The sequence below is a fragment of the Pelodiscus sinensis genome, chromosome 28, assembly GCF_049634645.1.
Source record: "Pelodiscus sinensis isolate JC-2024 chromosome 28, ASM4963464v1, whole genome shotgun sequence".
NCBI lineage: Eukaryota > Metazoa > Chordata > Testudines > Trionychidae > Pelodiscus > Pelodiscus sinensis.
The window spans coordinates 3,332,598-3,351,277 of NC_134738.1; the positions used below are offsets into that span (position 1 = coordinate 3,332,598).

At 49.0% G+C, this 18,680-nt stretch overlaps 1 protein-coding gene across 1 annotated transcript in view; it reads left to right on the forward strand.

The window, feature by feature from the left end:
* The window catches only part of SLC4A5 (solute carrier family 4 member 5), a 128,699-nt gene that overhangs the window by 26,994 nt on the left and 83,025 nt on the right, over positions 1-18,680 (forward strand). Inside the window, exon 4 of the mRNA XM_075911067.1 lies at positions 13,266-13,426. Within this exon, the coding sequence (XP_075767182.1) occupies positions 13,266-13,426 (161 nt within the window). The remainder of the gene's footprint in view (positions 1-13,265; positions 13,427-18,680) is intronic.

An 18,680-nucleotide genomic window follows, 5' to 3' on the forward strand; every position in this document is an offset into this window, starting at 1 on the left:
ACTTTTCAGCTTGGAAAAGAGGAGGTATGATAGAGGTCTATAAAATCATGAGTGGTGTGGAGAAAGTGAATAAGGAAAAGTTATTTACTTGTTCCCATAATATAAGAACTAGGGGTCACCAAATGAAACTAATGGGCAGCATGTTTAAAACAAATAAAAGGAAGTTCTTCTTCACACAGCGCACAGTCAATCTGTGGAACTCCTTGCCTGAGGAGGTTGTGAAGGCTAGGACTATAACAGGGTTTAAAAGAGAACTAGATAGATTCATGGAGGTTAAGTCCTTTAATGGCTATTAGCCAGTATGGGTAAGGCATGGTGTCCCTAGCCTCTGTTTGTCAGAGGGTGGAGATGGATGGCAGGAGAGAGATCGCTTGATCATTACCGGTTCAATTCGCTCCCTCTGGGGCACCTGGCATTGGCCACTGTCAGCAGACAGGGTACTGGGCTGGATGGACCTTTAGTCTGACTCAGTATGGCCATTCTTATGTTCTTCTTATGTTCTTATGTGGATTTAGATATTGGCATAGAGAGTACGCTTATTAAGTTTGCAGATGATCCCAAGCTGGGAGGGGTTGCAAGTGCTTTGGAGGAGAGGGCCATAATTCAAACTGATCTGGACAAACCAGAGAAATGGTCTGAGGTAAATAGGATGAAGTTTAATAAGGACAAATGCAAAGTGCTCCACTTAGGAAAGAACAATCAGAGTCACACACACAGAATGGGAAGTGACTGTCTAGGAAGGAGTCCTGCAGAAAGGGATCAAGGGGGCAGAGTGGACCATAAGCTAAATATGAGTCAACAGTGTGACACCGTTGCAAAAAAAGTAAACGTGATTCTGGGATGGATTAACAGGAGTGTTGTGAGCAAGACATGAGAAGTCATTCTTCCGCTCTACTCTGCACTGGTTAGACCTCAACTGGAGTGTTGTGTCCAGTTCTGGGCACTGCATTTCAAGAAAGATGTGGAGAAATTGGAGAAGGTTCAGAGAAGAGCAACCAAAATGATGAAAGGTCTAGAGAACAGGAGCTATGAAGAAATACTGAAAGACTTGGGCTTGTTTAGTTTAGAAAAGAGAAGACGGGGTGGGGGAGACATGATCGCAGTTTTCAAGTATCTAAAAGGGTGTTACAAGGAGGAGGGAGAAAAATTGTTCTTCTTGGCATCTGATGATAGGACAAGGAGCAATGGGCTTAAATTGCAGCAAGGGAGGTTTAGGTTGGACATTAGGAAAGTCTTCCTACCTGTCAGGGTGGTTAAACCCTGGAATAAATTGCCTAGGGAGGTTGTTTTGAATGTGAAACATGCTGGCTGGAAACACAGCAGCGGCTTCGAACCAATATAGAGCTGAAAAAACCAGCTGCCTGTGGAATGGGGGAATAGGACTGTGTATATTCTAGGGTAAAGAGCAATGTGTAAATATTATTAGCATTTCACTAGCACATAGGGGCCCCAGAATGAGGGATCCATTTGCTAGAGGCTGCATAGAATCATAAAATACTAGGACTAGAAGGGACCTCGAGAGGTCATCGAGTCCAGTCCCCTGCCCACAGAACTAAAAAGATGGACCCTGCCCCCAAAGAACTTGCATTCTAAGGACAAGAGACCTAGACACAATTTATAGATGTAGGAAGTGCAAGGTAATGATGAGACATTTGCAGTGTTGCCAACCCTGGCCATTTTATCACGAGTCTTACAATATTTGGTGCGTTTCTTAAAGCCCCAGCGCCTGAAGGCCTATGATTAGATACGCACCTCAACGATCATTTGTAATTTTGTATTAACTTTCTAATCTTTTCGGTGGTAAGGGTCTAATGCAAGTCTCTCTCTCAGAAGGAGGCCTGGCTGTGTTGGTATGGGCATATCTGGTAGAGGCCAGAGACCTCTTGCAACAATTGTGGGTGAAAGATGAACAAGAGGGAGACCAAAGACTAGGTACAAGAACTGAATATCAGCAGACCGCAAAGAGCTCAATCAGCCTCATGTGCGATCGCGACTTTTAAAACAAGGTTAGAAAAGTTGCTGACTTCCAACAGAGAATTGGCAAGAAAGAAAAGTTTCTAGCCCCCATGATTACAGAGAAAAATAGCACACACGAAAGCCGTGGTGTCCAACCAGTTCTGAAGCTGTAGCCACTATAGTGGCTACTGCTATGGCAAACTAGTCATATTATTCTGAAAATATAAATAATTCTGTGAGACAACTAGCCACATTCAACTGGCCAAACAGCCACATTTGGCTAGTGACTAACGTGTTGGACACCACGGCACTAAAGGCTCCACCACCAGGCTGCAAATAAAAGGACCTTGGGCTGTGTCTACACTGGCGCGATCTTGCGCCAAAACGGCCGCTCTTGTGCAAAAACTTGCTGCCTGTCTACACTGGCTGCGTATTCTTGCGCAAGTAAACTGACGTTCTACTGTATAAAATCAGGGCTTCTTGCGCAAGAACTATGATGCGCCCACTCAGGAATAAGCCCTCTTGTGCAACTGTTCTTGCGCAAGAGGCCAGTGTAGACAGGCAACATGAATTTCTTGCGCAAGAAAGCCCTATGGTTAAAATGGCCATCCGAGCTTTCTTGCGCAAGAGAGCGTCTACACTGGCACGGATGCTATTGCGCAAAAGCACATGGCAGTGTAGACGCTCTCTTCTGGAAGAGTTTTTGCACAAGAACTCTTCCACAAAAGAGTTCTTGTGCAAGAAGCTGCCAGTGTAGACGTAGCCCCGGAGTTTATTACCTTTGGTCTGGGAAAAGCTGCAGTTACAAATAGAGCTGGGTGATTTTTTTTTTATTTTTTTTTTTTGGCTGAATAGTTTATTCACCAAAAAAATGCCATTTCAAGCAAATGGCTGAGATTCTCAACTAAAACTGCTTGCAAATTTAGGTCAAACTCAGTGCATAATTTTGGCCACAAAATAAGGGGTGAGGGATTCCAAAAAAGTCTAAGCAGAATATTTTGACCTTTTGTTCAATGTAGCTAGATTTTGCTTTCAAACACAAAGTAAAAAATTAACCAAATGTTTTGTTTCATATTGAAACATTTTATTCAACCACAATGGTATTCTGCTTCCACCTCCACATGTTTATCATCCCAGCAAGAAAAAACAAAAGGGTTTTTCAGGCTGCCCAAAAAGGAACTTTTTTTTAGGGGGATTTTTCATTTTGACAGCCAAACTGGAAAATCAATGATGTACCCTGTTCTCGTTCCAGTGTGATAAGCAACAGTCCAAACACATGACACTCGGACTGGACCTCAAACATGTGAGAGGCATGCTTTGATCGTGAGTAGATTTAAGAACTGAAGCTGTTACTATTCCTGGTAACTTGGGAAACAAGAGTGCAATTGAATGAAATGGCATTGGCATTGCATAGCATGGACCTGGCATAGCATGGCACAGAAAATCGGTGCAAATTGCTACCATCTCAGATTGGTGTCTTTTGACATCTTGGCTGTGTCTAGACTGGCCAGTTTTTCTGGAAAATCAGCCGATTTTCCGGAAAAGCTTGCCAGCTGTCTACACTGGCCGCTTGAATTTCAGCAAAAGCACTGACTTCCTACTGTAAGAAATCAGTGCTTCTTGCAGAAATACTATTCTGCTCCCGTTTAGGCAAAAGTCCTTTTGGGCAAAGCTTTTGCGCAAAAGGGCCAGTGTAGACAGCTCAGATTTGTTTTCCGCAAAAAAGTCCCAATCGCGAAAATGGCGATCGGGGCTTTTTGGCAGAAAAGCGCGTCTAGATTGGCACGGACGCTTTTCTGCAAAAAGTGCTTTTGCGGAAAAGTGTCCGTGCCAATCTAGACGCTCTGTTCCGAAAATGCTTTTAACGGAAAACGTTTCCATTAAAAGCATTTCTGGAAAATCATGCCAGTCTAGACACAGCCCTTGTGTTTATACTCTGTGGAAATCACGTCAAGACAGTGGGGAAATCAAGCCCAATGTCTAATATTTCTGCATTCTCACTTTCTGGGGGCAGCCAAAGAGTTAACAAGCCCTACCCTTCCAGATTTAAAAAAAAGAAAAGAAAAGAAAAAACCCACCAACTTTTAATAAAAGTATTAGAGGACCCACAAATAGTGTTTGCTTTATTGAATTATGAGCTTAACCAAGTAAAAAAAAATCTCAAATCCATGTGGAATTTTCTCTTCCGAGTGTAAGTTTTGTAAGCATTATTAGTTCTTTTTTTTTTCCTGTGAGCTTCACTCTTTGAAAAAGGAGTCACTCTTGCGCCAGGGATTTAGATGGCTTTTTGAGCTCAGCTCAGCCCTTCTCTATTGTAACACAAAGGGATTTGTGTGTGCTCTTGCCATTTCGAATGGGATCGATGGGGCGAGGTCAGGCAGTTAATCAGCTAGACTTGTATTAATGCCACGTGCCCGGGTGGCATCCCACTTGTACAGCACAATGACCTTGAGTAATGTGAACGGAGAGCCAATGCCAGGGGATGTGCTCACTCTGATACCCACGGATTTATACACATAGCAGTAAGATGGGCACAGTGTCCTACTAACCCCTTTGTTTCTGTACCAGCCAGCGTGGGGCCAGTGGCTCGCATGTTTAGAACACCTGGCTTGAAATCCCTGCTCTGCCCTGGCAGCCCATGTGACCTTGGAACTTAACAGCTTGACCCCTGTTGATTTAAAGAGGAGTTCGGTGCCCAAACACCAGAGTTGTTGACTCAAGTCCCACGACTTGAACTCGAGTCGGACTTAAGTCGCCTAGATGACTCGACTTGAGACTCGACTCAGGTTTATTGTTTGTGACAAGAGACTTGACTTGAGACCTACTAATTTTGTTAAATTGTCTTGGTGAAAAAATTGTCCGAAAATGCCTCTGTTGTTAGTAAGAAACCACCCACAGCAGCGATCGCGGCCCCGCCTCCCAGCTGGACCACTAGTAATTAGCAAGTACGGCAAGTATGATTTATGTTAATAAATGAAAACAGATCGTGATTATTGTTATTTATCGATATTGACAGCTTGTACAAAAGCAACTTGACATTTTTTAAATTAAGACTTGAGACTCGACTTGGGACTTGACTCGAAAGTGACTTTAGGGACTCAAGACTCAACTTGAGCCTTGAACTGTAGTGACTTGAGACTCGACTTAGACTTGACAATGGCAACTTGAAGACAACACTGCCAAACACCTCCGAGGATCTAGGTCCCTGTGTTATGATTTGCCACCTGTAAAATAAAGCTCAGAGCACTTTCCTGCTTCCTGGCGATAGGGTGAAGCTACGTCTATTAAAGACTCTGATCTTCACAGGTGCTGTGGTCCTGGACAAAGTATGATCTCTAGCTACCTAAGATACATAAAGGTTAGTAGTCAGCTGTCCCCACCATGGAGAAAAAGTTCACCATGTGGAAAAGTTCCCTCCAACCCTAAAAGCCATAGCTATTGGGTGGGTGGGCTGGTTGGTTGGTTGCTTTGCCTGAAAAGCCTTCCTGGATTCAGAGCACATAACGAAATCACAGTTCGATTTTTGGATCCTGACTGTTAAAAGTTCCCAAATTACCGGGCAAGTGGTTGTGTTCCGTGCTCTGTGCAAGGCATGTGGACTAGGGGTTAGAGGGGGAGGGATAGCTCAGTGGTTTGAACCTTGGCCTGCTAAACCCAGGGTTGTGAGTTCAATCCTTGCAGAGACCATTCAGGGATTTTGGGCAAAAATTTGTCAGGGATGGTACTTGATCCTGCTGAGAAGGCAGGGGACTGGACTCAATGACCCTTTCAAGGTCCCTTCCAGTTCTAGGAGATAGGCATCTCCATTAATTTAATATCAGAACTTCTGTTCCCACCCTGGGGGGGGGTGGTTAGTGCAAGGGTGGGCAAACAACTCAGAGACCACATTCAGCCGGCATGGTTACCAGTCTGGTGACACAGTGGGGCTAAGGCAGGGCCCCTGCTGCCATGGCCCCCGTGCCACTCCTGGAAATGACAGGCATGTCCCTGCAGCCTCTGGGGGCAGTGGTGTAGAGGGGTCTTCTCCTCAGGCTGCCCCGTCTGCAGGCACTGCCCCCCAGAGATCCCATTGGCTGGGAACAGGGAACTGTGACCAATGGGAGCTCTGGGGGTGGTGCCTACAGATGGACCCACCCCCCAGGAGCCACTCCCTAAGGGTATGTCTACACTACCCTGCTAGTTCGAACTAGCGGGGTAGTGTAGACATACCCTTAAAGAGACCAGCTGTTTCTGGGAGCCATGTGGAGTCAGGGCTGGCAGGGAGCCTGCCTTAGCCCCATTTCCCCACCCCGGAACCATCTGATGTAAGCAGTGCCTGGCTGGAGCTCACACCTTGCACCCCAAACCCACTACCCCAGCAAACCCACTATCCCAGCCCTATAGCCATGGCCCACGGCCCGCCATGACCCACGGCCCACTATACAATTTTCCTACCCAGGTGTGACCCTTGGGCTGAAAAGGTTGCCCAGCCCTAAGCTGGTGGATCTGGGGCAGACTGGAAATCAGAATGGAGGGTCTTGTTACTGACTGGCTATGGCAGGGTCTCCCCCCTTCCTGTGCCTCAGCATCTGTAGCCTCGCATTGGCTTAGAGACGTTATTTGACCTCGATTTGGCACCGCGGGCACTGTGCCCAGTTCTGGTGTCCGCAGTTCAAGAGGGAGCGGGTTCACCAAAGAGCCACAAGAATCAATGGAGGATTAGGAGACTGGCCTCCCAGCGCTGGAGTCGAAAAGTCGAAAAGCTCCATTGATGTAGCTCCGAGAGAAGTTGGAGGACTGGATCGCACGACCGTGGGCTTGCCTGCACAGTGCCTCCATCCCTACTTACCAGGGAGTCGCTTCTCAAAGGTGCAGGTTGCGGAAGGCGTTTGCTGGATCTCGGCTTGATCCTTCCCCTCAGCCCGTGTGTTGTCTATTCAGACCATAAGCGCTTTGGGGCGGGGACTGAGCTCAGGATGTGTTTGTACAGCACCTAGCACAATGCGTCCCTGATCTCTCTGGGGGCTGCTAGGAGCAACGGTCACACGAATGACAAAACATCATAGGCCGAAGGTCACAGGAACTCATGTTTCAGTGCTTGGGTCAAGACGGATTTTTTCTCACCCCGGGGAGTAGGGTAGCTTGTAAAGGGACATCGGGGGCTGTCTTCTTCCTTCGAAGCCACAGAGGGCAGATTGTCATTGGGGGTGGATTCTAACCGCACCCCAGGCTGGACACCAGGCTGCAGGGCTGTAAGTGTGCAAACCTCTCCCCTCTGCGAGCCGGCGTTAAAACCCTGCCTCTGGCCGCAAGTGACAATACGTTTGAACGTCTCGTGGCGTCGCCTCGTGGGCAGCAGCAGCGGCGGAATCGCAAGGGGGTTGCGGGACGGAGCTGCGTGGGCCGGGGAGTCCAGGGCCCATGCAGCAGGGGGCGCTACAGACCTACGTTCCCTGTAAGCAATGCGGCCAGACAGCTACTTAGCTAGCACCGAACAGGTGCTCGAGATACCCATGCAAGCGGGGCTGCCCCACCCGGCGTAGCCTCCAGCCTGGTGGCTGGGGGAGGGACGGCCTGAACTAGGTGTCTCTTTCCTGGCCCAAAGGCAACCATGGCCCAGCTCCAGCCATCCCCCTCCCCCTGCTGCAGCTAGAGTGGCTTGGTCCCCAACCCCCACCCGCTGCAGTCCAGCCCCAGAGATCCTCTGCTGCAGCGAAGTGACCCAGTCCTCTGGCCTCTTCCCAGACACACACGCTTCCTGCCGTGGTCGACTGAGACACTCAGTCTCACCCAGCCAAGAAGTCCAGACCCCTCCCCCCTCCCCGGACCCAGCCCCGGATCGCCCCAGCTCTGTAGCCCGGCTGCAAGACTCCGTCATGCTCCTGCACCCTACCCTCTGCCCCACCCCATAGCCTGCATCCCCAGCCAGAGCTCTCACACTCCTGCACCCCTCCGTCTCCCCAAGCCTGAGCCCCCTCCTGCACTCAGAACCCCTTGGCCTCACTCCTGCCCCATGGATTTGTTTTCTACACCAATAGGAAGATGTGTTGCACGTTCCCTCCTACTGGTGCACATAAAATTCATTCGGCTCGGGGGTGGGAAAAATGAGAGGGACCCCTGCTGCAGACGAGGCTTGCGGGGTGTCGGCAGGGCTATACTGAGGAAGCGTCAGCATGGAGAAAGCCAGAAACAGGGAATGGATTCCCCTGCGCTGGCACAATCCCTTAGCCCATCTGACGTGGTCCCCAGCTGCGGAACTGTGTCCGTTTCTGCGTGTCCGCAGGTATCTGCCTCCACGGCTCACTGTGGCAGAGACGGATACCGATTCTGTATCCTCACGGGGCTCTCGCTTTTATGGTTGTCGTGGAGGAGACACTGAGGCACCAGCAAGCTGAAGGGCCATTTTATTTTATTTTTTAAGGCTGGTGGCAGCTTGCTCGGCACAATTAAACCTGATTACCAGAGGTGCTGTGCTCCTGCCACTCACTGTCTTAGGTGCCCACCACTTCCGAAAACAGGCCCTGGTTGGTCTCAGATTCGGCACACAAAACTGAGGCATCCAGAGGCCATTCGTGGCTTGCCCAGATCACACATCAAATCCACATGAGCGCCGGGACTAGGAACTATGGGTGCTCTAACGACTACATCACACTGTCATCTTCCTCGGCTCCATTAATAGCCTTTGGTTTGTCAGTCAGCCTTCACAATCCATCACACGTCAATCAGACAGCGCACTTGCCACCATGCGCTTCCTGCAAAATCCACTAGCTGGGTGAAGTAAGGGTTCCCTGTTGCCTTCTCCTGAACTGGATTTATAGCACCAGCATTGCCAGCAGATCTAGAGAAGTGATTCAGCTTTGGTGAGGCCACATCTGGAGTATTGTGTCCAATTCTGGGCCCCCCACTATAGAAAGGATGTGGACGCATTGGAGGGGGTCCAGCAGAGTGCGATCAAAATAATTAGGGGGCTGGAGCGCACGACCTATGAGGAGAGACTGAAGGATCTGGGTTTGTTTAGTCTGCAGAAGAGGAGAGTGAGGGGGGATTTGAGAGCAGCTTTCAACTTCCTGAAGGGGGGTTCCAAAGAGGATGGAGAGAGGCTGTTCTCAGTAGTGATGGATGGGAGAACAAGGAGCAATGGTCTCAAGTTACAGTGGGAGAGGTCTAGGTTGGACATTAGGAAAAACTATTTCACTAGGAGGGTGGTGAAGCACTGGAATGGGTTCTCTAGGCAGAGGGTGGAATCTCCATCCCTAGAGATGTTTAAGTCCCAGCTTGACAAAGCCCTGGCTGGGTTGATTGAGTTGGGATTGGTCCTGCCTTGGGCAGAGGGCTGGACCTGATAACCTGCTGAGGTCTCTTCCAGCTCTATAATTCTATGACTCGTATTTCCTTTCTTCACTGCTGAGTGGGTGAATTCTGCTTTCTTCTGCTCAGGCAGGAGGACTCCTGCATGGGAAGGAGCTTCCCCTTGGTTCAAGACAATGGGATCCCGAATTCTAACTGAGCAGCAGAGCTCTGAAGTGAGAGATGATCTAAACGAGTCCCCCCAATGGGGAAAACACCTTGCAGTGTGTCCATGTGCCTGCCCACTGTAGTTTAGATCTCTCGTGCCAGCCTAGCAGAGCTAGTGGGGAGAAGGAACTACCAGGTATGCCCCTGGAATCACAGCCCGGATAATCCAGAGTTGTTTCCAGCATTTCCAGGCAGAATTAGCATGTACTCTGCAGCTCTTTTTTTTTTTTAAAGCCCCGTTGTCCTCTGTTCTTTCCCTCTGTCCCCGCTGCTGTGACATGAGCCAAAATCCAAGTTGTACCAGTTAAAAGCTGCCAAGTTAAGCCCTAGACTGACTAATCCATGAGAATTCATGGAGCTGGGCATCGGCAACCCTCCTTTAAAGGAACAGCGGCTTTATTTCCAAAATAAATACAGGCATGTTGCCGAGAATTACTTGTGCTTAATTGGAGCACGAGTCCTCTTCTCAGGGAGCCGGCAGAAATCTGCTCTCATTCATTTGTGTGTGTGACTCTTTGTGATGAATGTAAAGAAACTGAGGCAAAACATTACAAGCAGAACAGGTTGGGGTTGTTTTTTTAAGGGGGAGCGTTGTCTAGTGATTGGAGCAGGAAGTCAGACTGCAGCTCTTAGGGCTGGTGGAAGAGCATGATCTCATCGTTGGAGGGGGAGGCTAGAAGTCCAGACTCCTGTGATCTGTTCCCGGATCACAGAAGGGATTGTGGGTCTCGTGGTTGGAGCAGATGACTAGGCGTGAGATCTCCTAAGCTCGTTTCTGCCACTGACTCGCGATGATACGTCACATTCATTCCCCATCCCAGTTTAGTCACCGCACAGTGGCATAACAGCGGCAATAGAGTTCATTAACAAACGTCTCTGCAGCTCTGTAATCTTTTTGAATGGCCAAGGTGTGTTCTAAACACTACCTCTCTGAGCATGAAACTTTGCTCAGTCAGCGTGCTGGGTCTCTCGCAGTTTCCTAATGCTGAAATCCTTCACGCAAACAATGTAGCCACCATGCGAACAAGCCAGCACTGTAATGAACAGCACAGGTTACGGTCTGGGGAATGCTGATCACTGTGAAGCTGATTAAATGAATTTCCCAGTGGCCTTCCAAGAGACGCGAACTAGGTTGTCTGTGCCCCCGGTTGAAGCATCAACTGCCCTGACACACTCCGCCCTAGGGAAAAGTATTGTCTGGGAAAGGGGGGGAATGAGTTAGCCTGCGGAACACCACCTCTCAAATTCTGGTACCAGCAGAACCAACAAGACTTGGTCCTCCAGGGGCTAGAATGGCAGCAGGAGGAGAGATTAGCCAGTCAGGACCCAGGAGGCAAGATAAGAAGGCTTGCTTGCTTCTTTGGAAGAGCAGTGCTGGATGAAACTGGGCGAGAAAGGGTAAGAGTTACTCCTTTCCACTCTGAGGGTATGTCTACACTACCCCGCTAGTTCGAACTAGGAGGGTAATGTAGGCATACCGCACTTGCAAATGAAGCCCGGGATTTGAATTTCCCGGGCTTCATTTGCATAAGCGGGGAGCTGCCATTTTTAAATCCCCGCTGCTTCGAATCCCGTGTAGCGCGGCTACACGGGGCTCGAACTAGGTAGTTCGGACTAGGTTCCTATTCCGAACTACCGGTACACCTCGTGGAACAGCGGTGTACCAGTAGTTCGGAATAGGAATCCTAGTCCGAACTACCTAGTTCGAGCCCCGTGTAGCCGCGCTACACGAGGTTCGAAGCAGCGGGGATTTAAAAATAGCAGCTCCCCGCTTATGCAAATGAAGCCCGGGAAATTCAAATCCCGGGCTTCATTTGCAAGTGCGGTATGCCTACATTACCCCGCTAGTTCGAACTAGCGGGTTAGTGTAGACATACCCTGATAGACCTAGCCTCCATGAATCTATCTAGCTCTTTTTTGAACCCTGTTAAAGTCCTAGTCTTCGCAACATCCTCTGGCAAGGAGTTCCACAGGTTGACTGTGTGCTAAGTGAACCATGCATAACCCAGAATCCCAAGACTCTGTCAGTTGAAGGGGTACAATAAAATGGTTGTTTTGCCTTGATGTTTAAGGGCTCAGGTGACCAACTGAGGACTAAATTTTAATTGTTCAAGGATGGGCAAAGAGTTTGTTGCATCAGATGCCTTGCTTCAGGCATGTGGTGATACCGGGCCTTTTAACATGGATTGGTTGTATACCTACACACATCATTCTTCCATAGATGTGCATGGAACTTCACTGATAAAATGGTTTCCCTGCCTTGAAGAGTTGACTATCTATTTTTTTCATAGCACCATAAGTAGTCTATTGAGAAAGGGGACGGGAGGAGGTCCGGATCCCAGCAGTAGAATTTAGCAAACCCAGCAGGTTCTGTTCCTCTTTCGGACAGTGACCTTAGACAAATGATGTCACTTCTCTGCCACCACTTCCTCATCTGTAATGCACAGGGGTGGTTTGAGGATGGAAAGAAGGGCCCCATATAACACAGTGCTAATGCAGCTGGTAACGGTCTTGTAAGTTTCCTCGAGCTGTGCAGCTTTGGCAATGCACCACCACCCTGACCTAGGACTCTTCTAGCTACCCCAGTCCTGAATCATGCCTCTTTGTCCTCCGCTGCATCTCTCCCAAATCACCTCAGCTATAAGCAAGGCTTTGACTGCTACTCCAGATTATAGATCATGAATGCCTGTCGGGTGCACACAGCCTGTTGCTGCCCCATGATCGATCTGTTCTGTTCATGTTTGTACTCTGAACGATGCTCCGTTTGTGCCCCAAGGATCGGTTCTAGAACCGGTTTTGTTCAACATCTTTATTAATGACCTGGATGAGGGGATGCATTGCACTCTCGGCAAGTTTGCAGATGACACTCATCTAGGGAGAGAGGTAGATACGCTGGAGGGCAGGGATCGGGTCCAGAGTGACCTAGACAGATTAGAGGATTGGGCCAAAAGAAATCTGATGAGGTTCAACAAGGACAAGTGCAGAGTCCTGCACTTGAGATGGAAGAATCCCAAGTATGGTTACAGGCTGGGGACCAACTGGCTAAGTAGGAGTTCTGCAGAAAAGGACCTGGAGATTACAGTGGATGAGAAGCTGGGTATGAGTCACCAGTGTGCCCTTGTAGCCAAGAAGGCAAATGGCATATTAGGGTGCATTAGAAGGAGCATTGCCAGCAGATCCAGAGATGTCATTATTCCCCTTTATTCAGCTCTGGTAAGGCCACATCTGGAGTATTGTGTCCAGTTCTGGGGACACACACACACACGCCCCATAGAAAGGATGTGGACACATTGGAGAAGATCCACTGGAGGGCAACCAAAATGATTAGGGGGTTGGAGCACATGACCTCCAAGGAGAGGCTGAGGGGTTTGGGCTTATTTAGTATGCAGAAGAGAAGAGTGAGGGTGGATTGGATAGCAGCTTCCTGCATGGGGGTTCCAAAGAGGATGGCGAGAGGCTGTTCTCAGTGGGGGCAGGTGGCAGAACAAGGAGCGATGGTCCCAAGTTACAGTAGGAGAGGTCTAGGTTGGATATTAGGAAAAACTATTTCCCTAGGAGAGTGGTGAAGCGCTGGGATGGGTTCCCTAGGGAGGGGTGGAATCTCCATCCCTAGAGGTGTTTAAGTCTAGGCTTGACAGAGCCCTGGCTGGGATGATTTAGTTGGGATTGTTCCTGCCTTGGGCAGGGGGCTGGACTTGATGACCTCCTGAGGTCTCTTCCAGCCCTAGGCTTCTGTGGTTCTATGACAGAGGTGCCATTGGCCAAGCAGGCAGTCGGACCTGTCCTGATCCCAACCGTGGCTTTTCTCGTTTCAGGTGGATAAAGTTTGAAGAAAAGGTGGAAGAAGGAGGGGAGAGATGGAGCAAACCTCACGTGTCGACGTTATCTTTGCACAGCCTGTTTGAATTGCGCACGTGTCTACAGACAGGGACGGTGCTCCTAGACCTAGACGGCTACTCCTTACCGCAGATCATAGGTACTGACCTCTCGATACAAACAGCAGCGGCCGGGGGGCCTAATCTTGAAATGATTTCACTGTGGCTCTGAAGCGTCACCTAGAACTAGAGAGAGTGTTGCATGCACCATGGAACTGGCTAGATAGAACCTGATTCTCCACTTCTCTGCTCGCCGACATGTGTAAACGATAAAATAGGGTAAATGCAAATAATAAGATGAGGTGGGCATCACATTTTTTCGGTGCCAGAGGCTGTGATGCTGCCAGTGTAGGCCTGGGGAGATCAGAGTTCAGTTCCCTGGTCTGTCGCAAACTTCCTGGGCACTTTACTAGGCCCAGATTTGTAAAGATACGGAGGCCTCACAGCTCTCAACATTGCAGTGCCCAGCAGATTTAAGAGCCTGAATCTGAATTGCCTTATTTTCCAAGGGGAGTAGGCGTTTAGGAGCCAAAATCTTGATGGTTTAGGCTCCTAAATCCCTTTTGGAAAATGAGTTAGGCTCCTAAATCAGTGAAGCTGTGCCACACTCAGCACAGCCGTGCCTGAGTACTGTTAAAAATCTGAGCGTTAGTTTCTCATCTGTAAAAGTAGGGATCACAGCGCTGACAGCAGTGTGGCGAGGAGAAATACATCACAGGCTGTGAAGTGCAGAAGGCCAGACCCTCAAAGGCACAGAGCTTTCCTGATTCCCAGTTAAATCAAACGGAATTGGGTCCTTTGAGCAGCTGGGGGGCTACATACCTAAAGTACAATATATCTCCTGCAAGGGTTTCTGATACGCTTGCATTTGACACCCACTTTTCCTTGCCTCTTGTGTACACTGTTGCACCTTTGCAGCCAGGTGCAGTGAGGTTCTTTATCTGTCACTCCACTCCAATGCACTTGAACCTCCGTACTCCAAGAACACCCATGGGATGGAGGAGGAAGCGGCTCTGTGTTCTACCGTTCCCCTTCTTCCAGCTGGGGTAGTAACAGGGCAGCAGCGCGCTTCCCCAGTGGCCTTTCCCCACCACTTCCTTAGCAGCAAGGCAGTGCCTGGGAGCACTGCGGGGCACAAAACAACAAGTGCCCTTGGTGCGGGACATCAGGCAAGCGCCCCATCCCCTTCACGGCCAGATCCTGCAACGCCCACCCTGGCCCCGCGAAAATATTTAACCTGGCACACCCTGTTCTCAGAGTTGCTGGATTAGAGATGGTCAAGAGTGTTGCTGTGTGTTGTTCAAGCGTATTGCGTTAGACAATGAAGGGTAGCGATGGTGGTTGGCAAGTTAGTTTCTCATATTTGGTGGGTCTTATGCAGTGTAATTGTAGCAGTGTCAGTCCCAAAATATTAGATGGGCTCCTTGTCTCTCTGTTAGGCTATGTCTACGCAACAGCGTTATTTCGGAATAACGCATGTGTAGTCCACGTTTACACACAAGCGGTTATTTTAACATAATGTCGAAATAATGTTGAGCAGGAGGACTGCTTACTCCGACTCCTATAACCCTCATTGTACGAGGAGTAAGGGAAATCTGGAGAAGAGTGCTCTATCTTGAAATAACTGCTGTGTGGACAGTGCCAAAAGTCAAAATAAGCTATTTCGACTTAAGCTACGTAATTAGCGTAGTTCAAGTTGCATCATTTATTTTGAGTTTAGCCCTGTTGTGCAGATATGCCATTAGATATTAGGCTTGCAGCCTAACAAAAAACACTTGTATGTGTATTGGCCAAACCGAACAAAGGATAAATGGATACAAATCAGACATCAGAAATGGTAACATGCAGAAACCTGCAGGGGAACATTTTAACCTGCATGATCACTCGGTCACCGGCTTAAGAGTAGCCATTCTTCTACAAAGGAATTTCATCACCCAATTATAGAGAGAGACTGCTGAACTGGAATTCATCTACAGATTTGACACTGTTACCCTGGGCTTGAATACAGTCATTAATTGTTTGGCATATTACAAAGCCAATTTCCCCTGCCTTTAACATCTGCATTTTCCCATCAAAACCTACGATTGGGACGCATCCAGACCACTTAATTAGCCTCATTAACACTGATCCTACAATCAGCAGGAACTGTTGTTGCGCTGTGTGTGTGTGTGTGTGTGTGTGTGTATTGGTTTCTGTTATTTCCATTCCAACTTATCCGATGAAGTGAGTTTTACCCACTAATCTCATGATACTAAGGTGCCATAGGACTACTCTTTTTTTTTTTAAAAACACTTGTGTTGAGGATCCTGTGACTAATAGTTGGAGATAGGACTCCTGGATTCTAATCTGTGACCTGCAGACGCTAGTAAGGATTCTCATTAACGTGTGTAAAGCCTTCTGAGACCCGTCAGGCAAAAAAAGCTGAAAAAAGCAAATGCACAATTACATTGAAACTAACAGTGTCTAATGCTGGGTTTTGCTTTCCATTTTTATTAATGAATGTTAATTTCATGGTGCATTACATAATATAATGAGAGAATGCAAGGGCTGTGCAGCAGGATGTGTGGAACAGCTGAGAAATGAAGCTAATATTGATTTCTAACCTACATGCATTCATGTACTTAGATTATTTATTTTTCTCCTTTGATTATATATTGTTACATGGAAATGTAATTAGATGCAAATACTCCACACATCTCTAAAAGCCTGACCTGTGAGGAAAGGTTAAAAAATTGGGCCTGTGTAGTCTGAAGAGGAATTTGACAAGTCTTCAAATATATGAATGGCAGCTATAAAAAGAACTGTGATTCTTTGCTCCCCAAATCCACTGAAGGGGGGATATTAAGTAATGGGCTTATTCTGCAGCCAGGTTAGACATTAGGGGAAACTTCCTAACTCTCAGGGAAGTTAAGCTCTGGAATAGGCTTCTAGGGGAAGCTCTGGAATCCCCTTAATGGGAGTTTTGGAAAACAGGTGGAACGAGCACCTGTCGGGGGTGCTCCAGGTTTACTTGGTCCTGCCTCGGCACGAGTCCCTGGACCTGGTGACTTCTCAACAGAGGTGACTGATGAAGGGGGTGGGGGAGCCACACAGTCCCCTCCCCCACCTCAAGGGCAACCCCCTCCGCCGCTCCCTGCCCCTGAGCGATGTGGCCTGGGGGGACTAACAGGTCCAGAGGCCAGCGCCAGGAGCAGGTGTCTGCTGCCCCTCCCCAGCATTGCAGGGCAAGCAGAGCAACATGGCCTCTGTTTGCTTTGCTCCCCTGCCGTGTGGCTCCACTTCCTGGGGGTGAATGCAGGGCCTCTCTCTCTGAAGCAGCGCAGCGAGCTGGAGCCGTTGTTCCACTTGCCTTGCAGCTGCCAGTGGGTAGGGGAGGGGTGCCAGACTCCCCCCATCTCTAGTCTTCCCACCAGCCACTGGCCATCCTTTGACCCGCCTGCCCATGGTGTTTGGGGCACGTGCCCCCCATGCATCACCTCAGCTTCGCAGCCATTTCTGTGATTCTGTTCCCGGAAAGTGAGTCACAAACTCAGCCGATTTGCTCCGCAAGTTCAAGCGAGAAAGCCCAGTGCCCTTAGAACTCTACGGCTTCCTTTTGGTTGTCCCTTTGCTGAGTATTACTACCCCTGGAAAGACAGCACTGGAGTCAGCCTTTCAATGGAGCAACTAGGGATGTTAACATGCGGGCCATTGGGTAACGGGGTAACGGCTGAACATTTCAGAAGTTCCATGGTTACATGCACCTGCAGCACAGGGCGGCAGCCAGCTCCCAGGGAGCTGCTGCACGCTGGGAGCCGGCTTCTAAGCCAGCTGCGGGCATATACCAGCTCCTGCCTGCCAGTCCTGCTCCTGGAGAGCTGGCTACCTCCCCACACTGCTGCCTGTGATACAGGGGCAGCAGCCCTGGGTGGCAGCCAGTTCCCAGGAGTCGGGGTGTGACAGGAGCCAGCTTTTAAGTTGGATCCCAGCACATGCTGCCTCCCACCCCGCTGCCACCCCGCACTGCTACCTCTGATACAGTGGCTGGGCCAAGGCTGCAGGGACCGGTGGCAAGGGAGCCAGAAATGACTTCCTCTGGTCCAGCAAAATCCTTCATCCAGGACCAGTCAGAACGGTGTCTGACCAGGGAAGGTCCAGTCTGTGCTAATGTCAGATCATTAGCAACTCCACTGAAATCCGTGGGATTTACATGGGTGTAAAAGAGAGGACAGCCGGATTAGTTTAGCGTATCAGAAGAGGTCGGTCTCTCCATACCCTGCACTGAAATAACAAAAGGAGAAAGTCAAACCAGATTTCACAATTTCCGTGCGAGGTGACAAACACGGTGATTTCTGTATCACGGGAAAGGCATGTTAATGCCGCCTATGAATTGCTGCTGACCTCACCGCAGCCCAGACACTGCGAGGAAGAGCATCCTGGAGAGAGCACGCTGCACGTCTCTCTTCCTGCTCCGTTGCCATGTCGTTTGTTCGGGATCTTCTCGCTTTGATTCTCCCCCTTGGTGGGAGTTTTGCCTGTGCAACGACTGCGGGAATTGGCCCGTTAATCAGAACCGGCGTTGGTCTCTCCTGCTTTGCCTCCTGTGTCATCATTTCGCACCGAGGAAAAGTTCATGCAACGCCCTGCTAGCGCGTTACACAGCGATCGTGCGGGTGTTAATGAGGACACAAGGCACAGGGCAAACAGGGACTGGGCATGATACCGGTAAGAAAACAAAAGCAATGAAGCCCTGTTTCAATGCTCCATTAAACAGGCAAACCCCCTGAGAAAGCCTGGGACTTTTTCTAAGTAAATGAGTGTGAGTTTGTCTATGATGATCTAATTCCACCATGTAGTCTCTACAGCATTTGTACGACAAGACAGCCTACAACGGCATGTAGCTGATCTGCAACTGCTAGCAGCAAATATCTCCCAGGGCTCGTGATGAGACACTGGATGGAGAAGGCTCTGAGTTACTACAGAGAATTATTTACCAGGAGTTTGCTGGTGGGTCTGGCCCATGTGCTCAGGGTCAAAGTGATTGTCACATTTGGGGTCAGGAAGGAATTTTTCCCCAGGCAGAGGGGAAGAGGCACTGAGGTATTTTTGCCTTCCTCCGCAGGGTGGAGCATGTGTCACTTGCAGGTTTAAACTAGTGTAAAAGATGGATTCTCTGTAACTTGGGGTCTTTAAATCATGATTTGGGGACTTCAGTAACTCAGCCTGAGGTTATGGGCTATTACAGGAGTGGGTGGGTGAGATCCTGCCCCCTGCGATATGCAGCCATCAGGTCAGATCCTCATGATGGTCCCGTCTGACCTTGAGTCTTTGGAACATGATGCAGTTCTCAAGTTTGCAAGGAGGGGGATTTTTTTT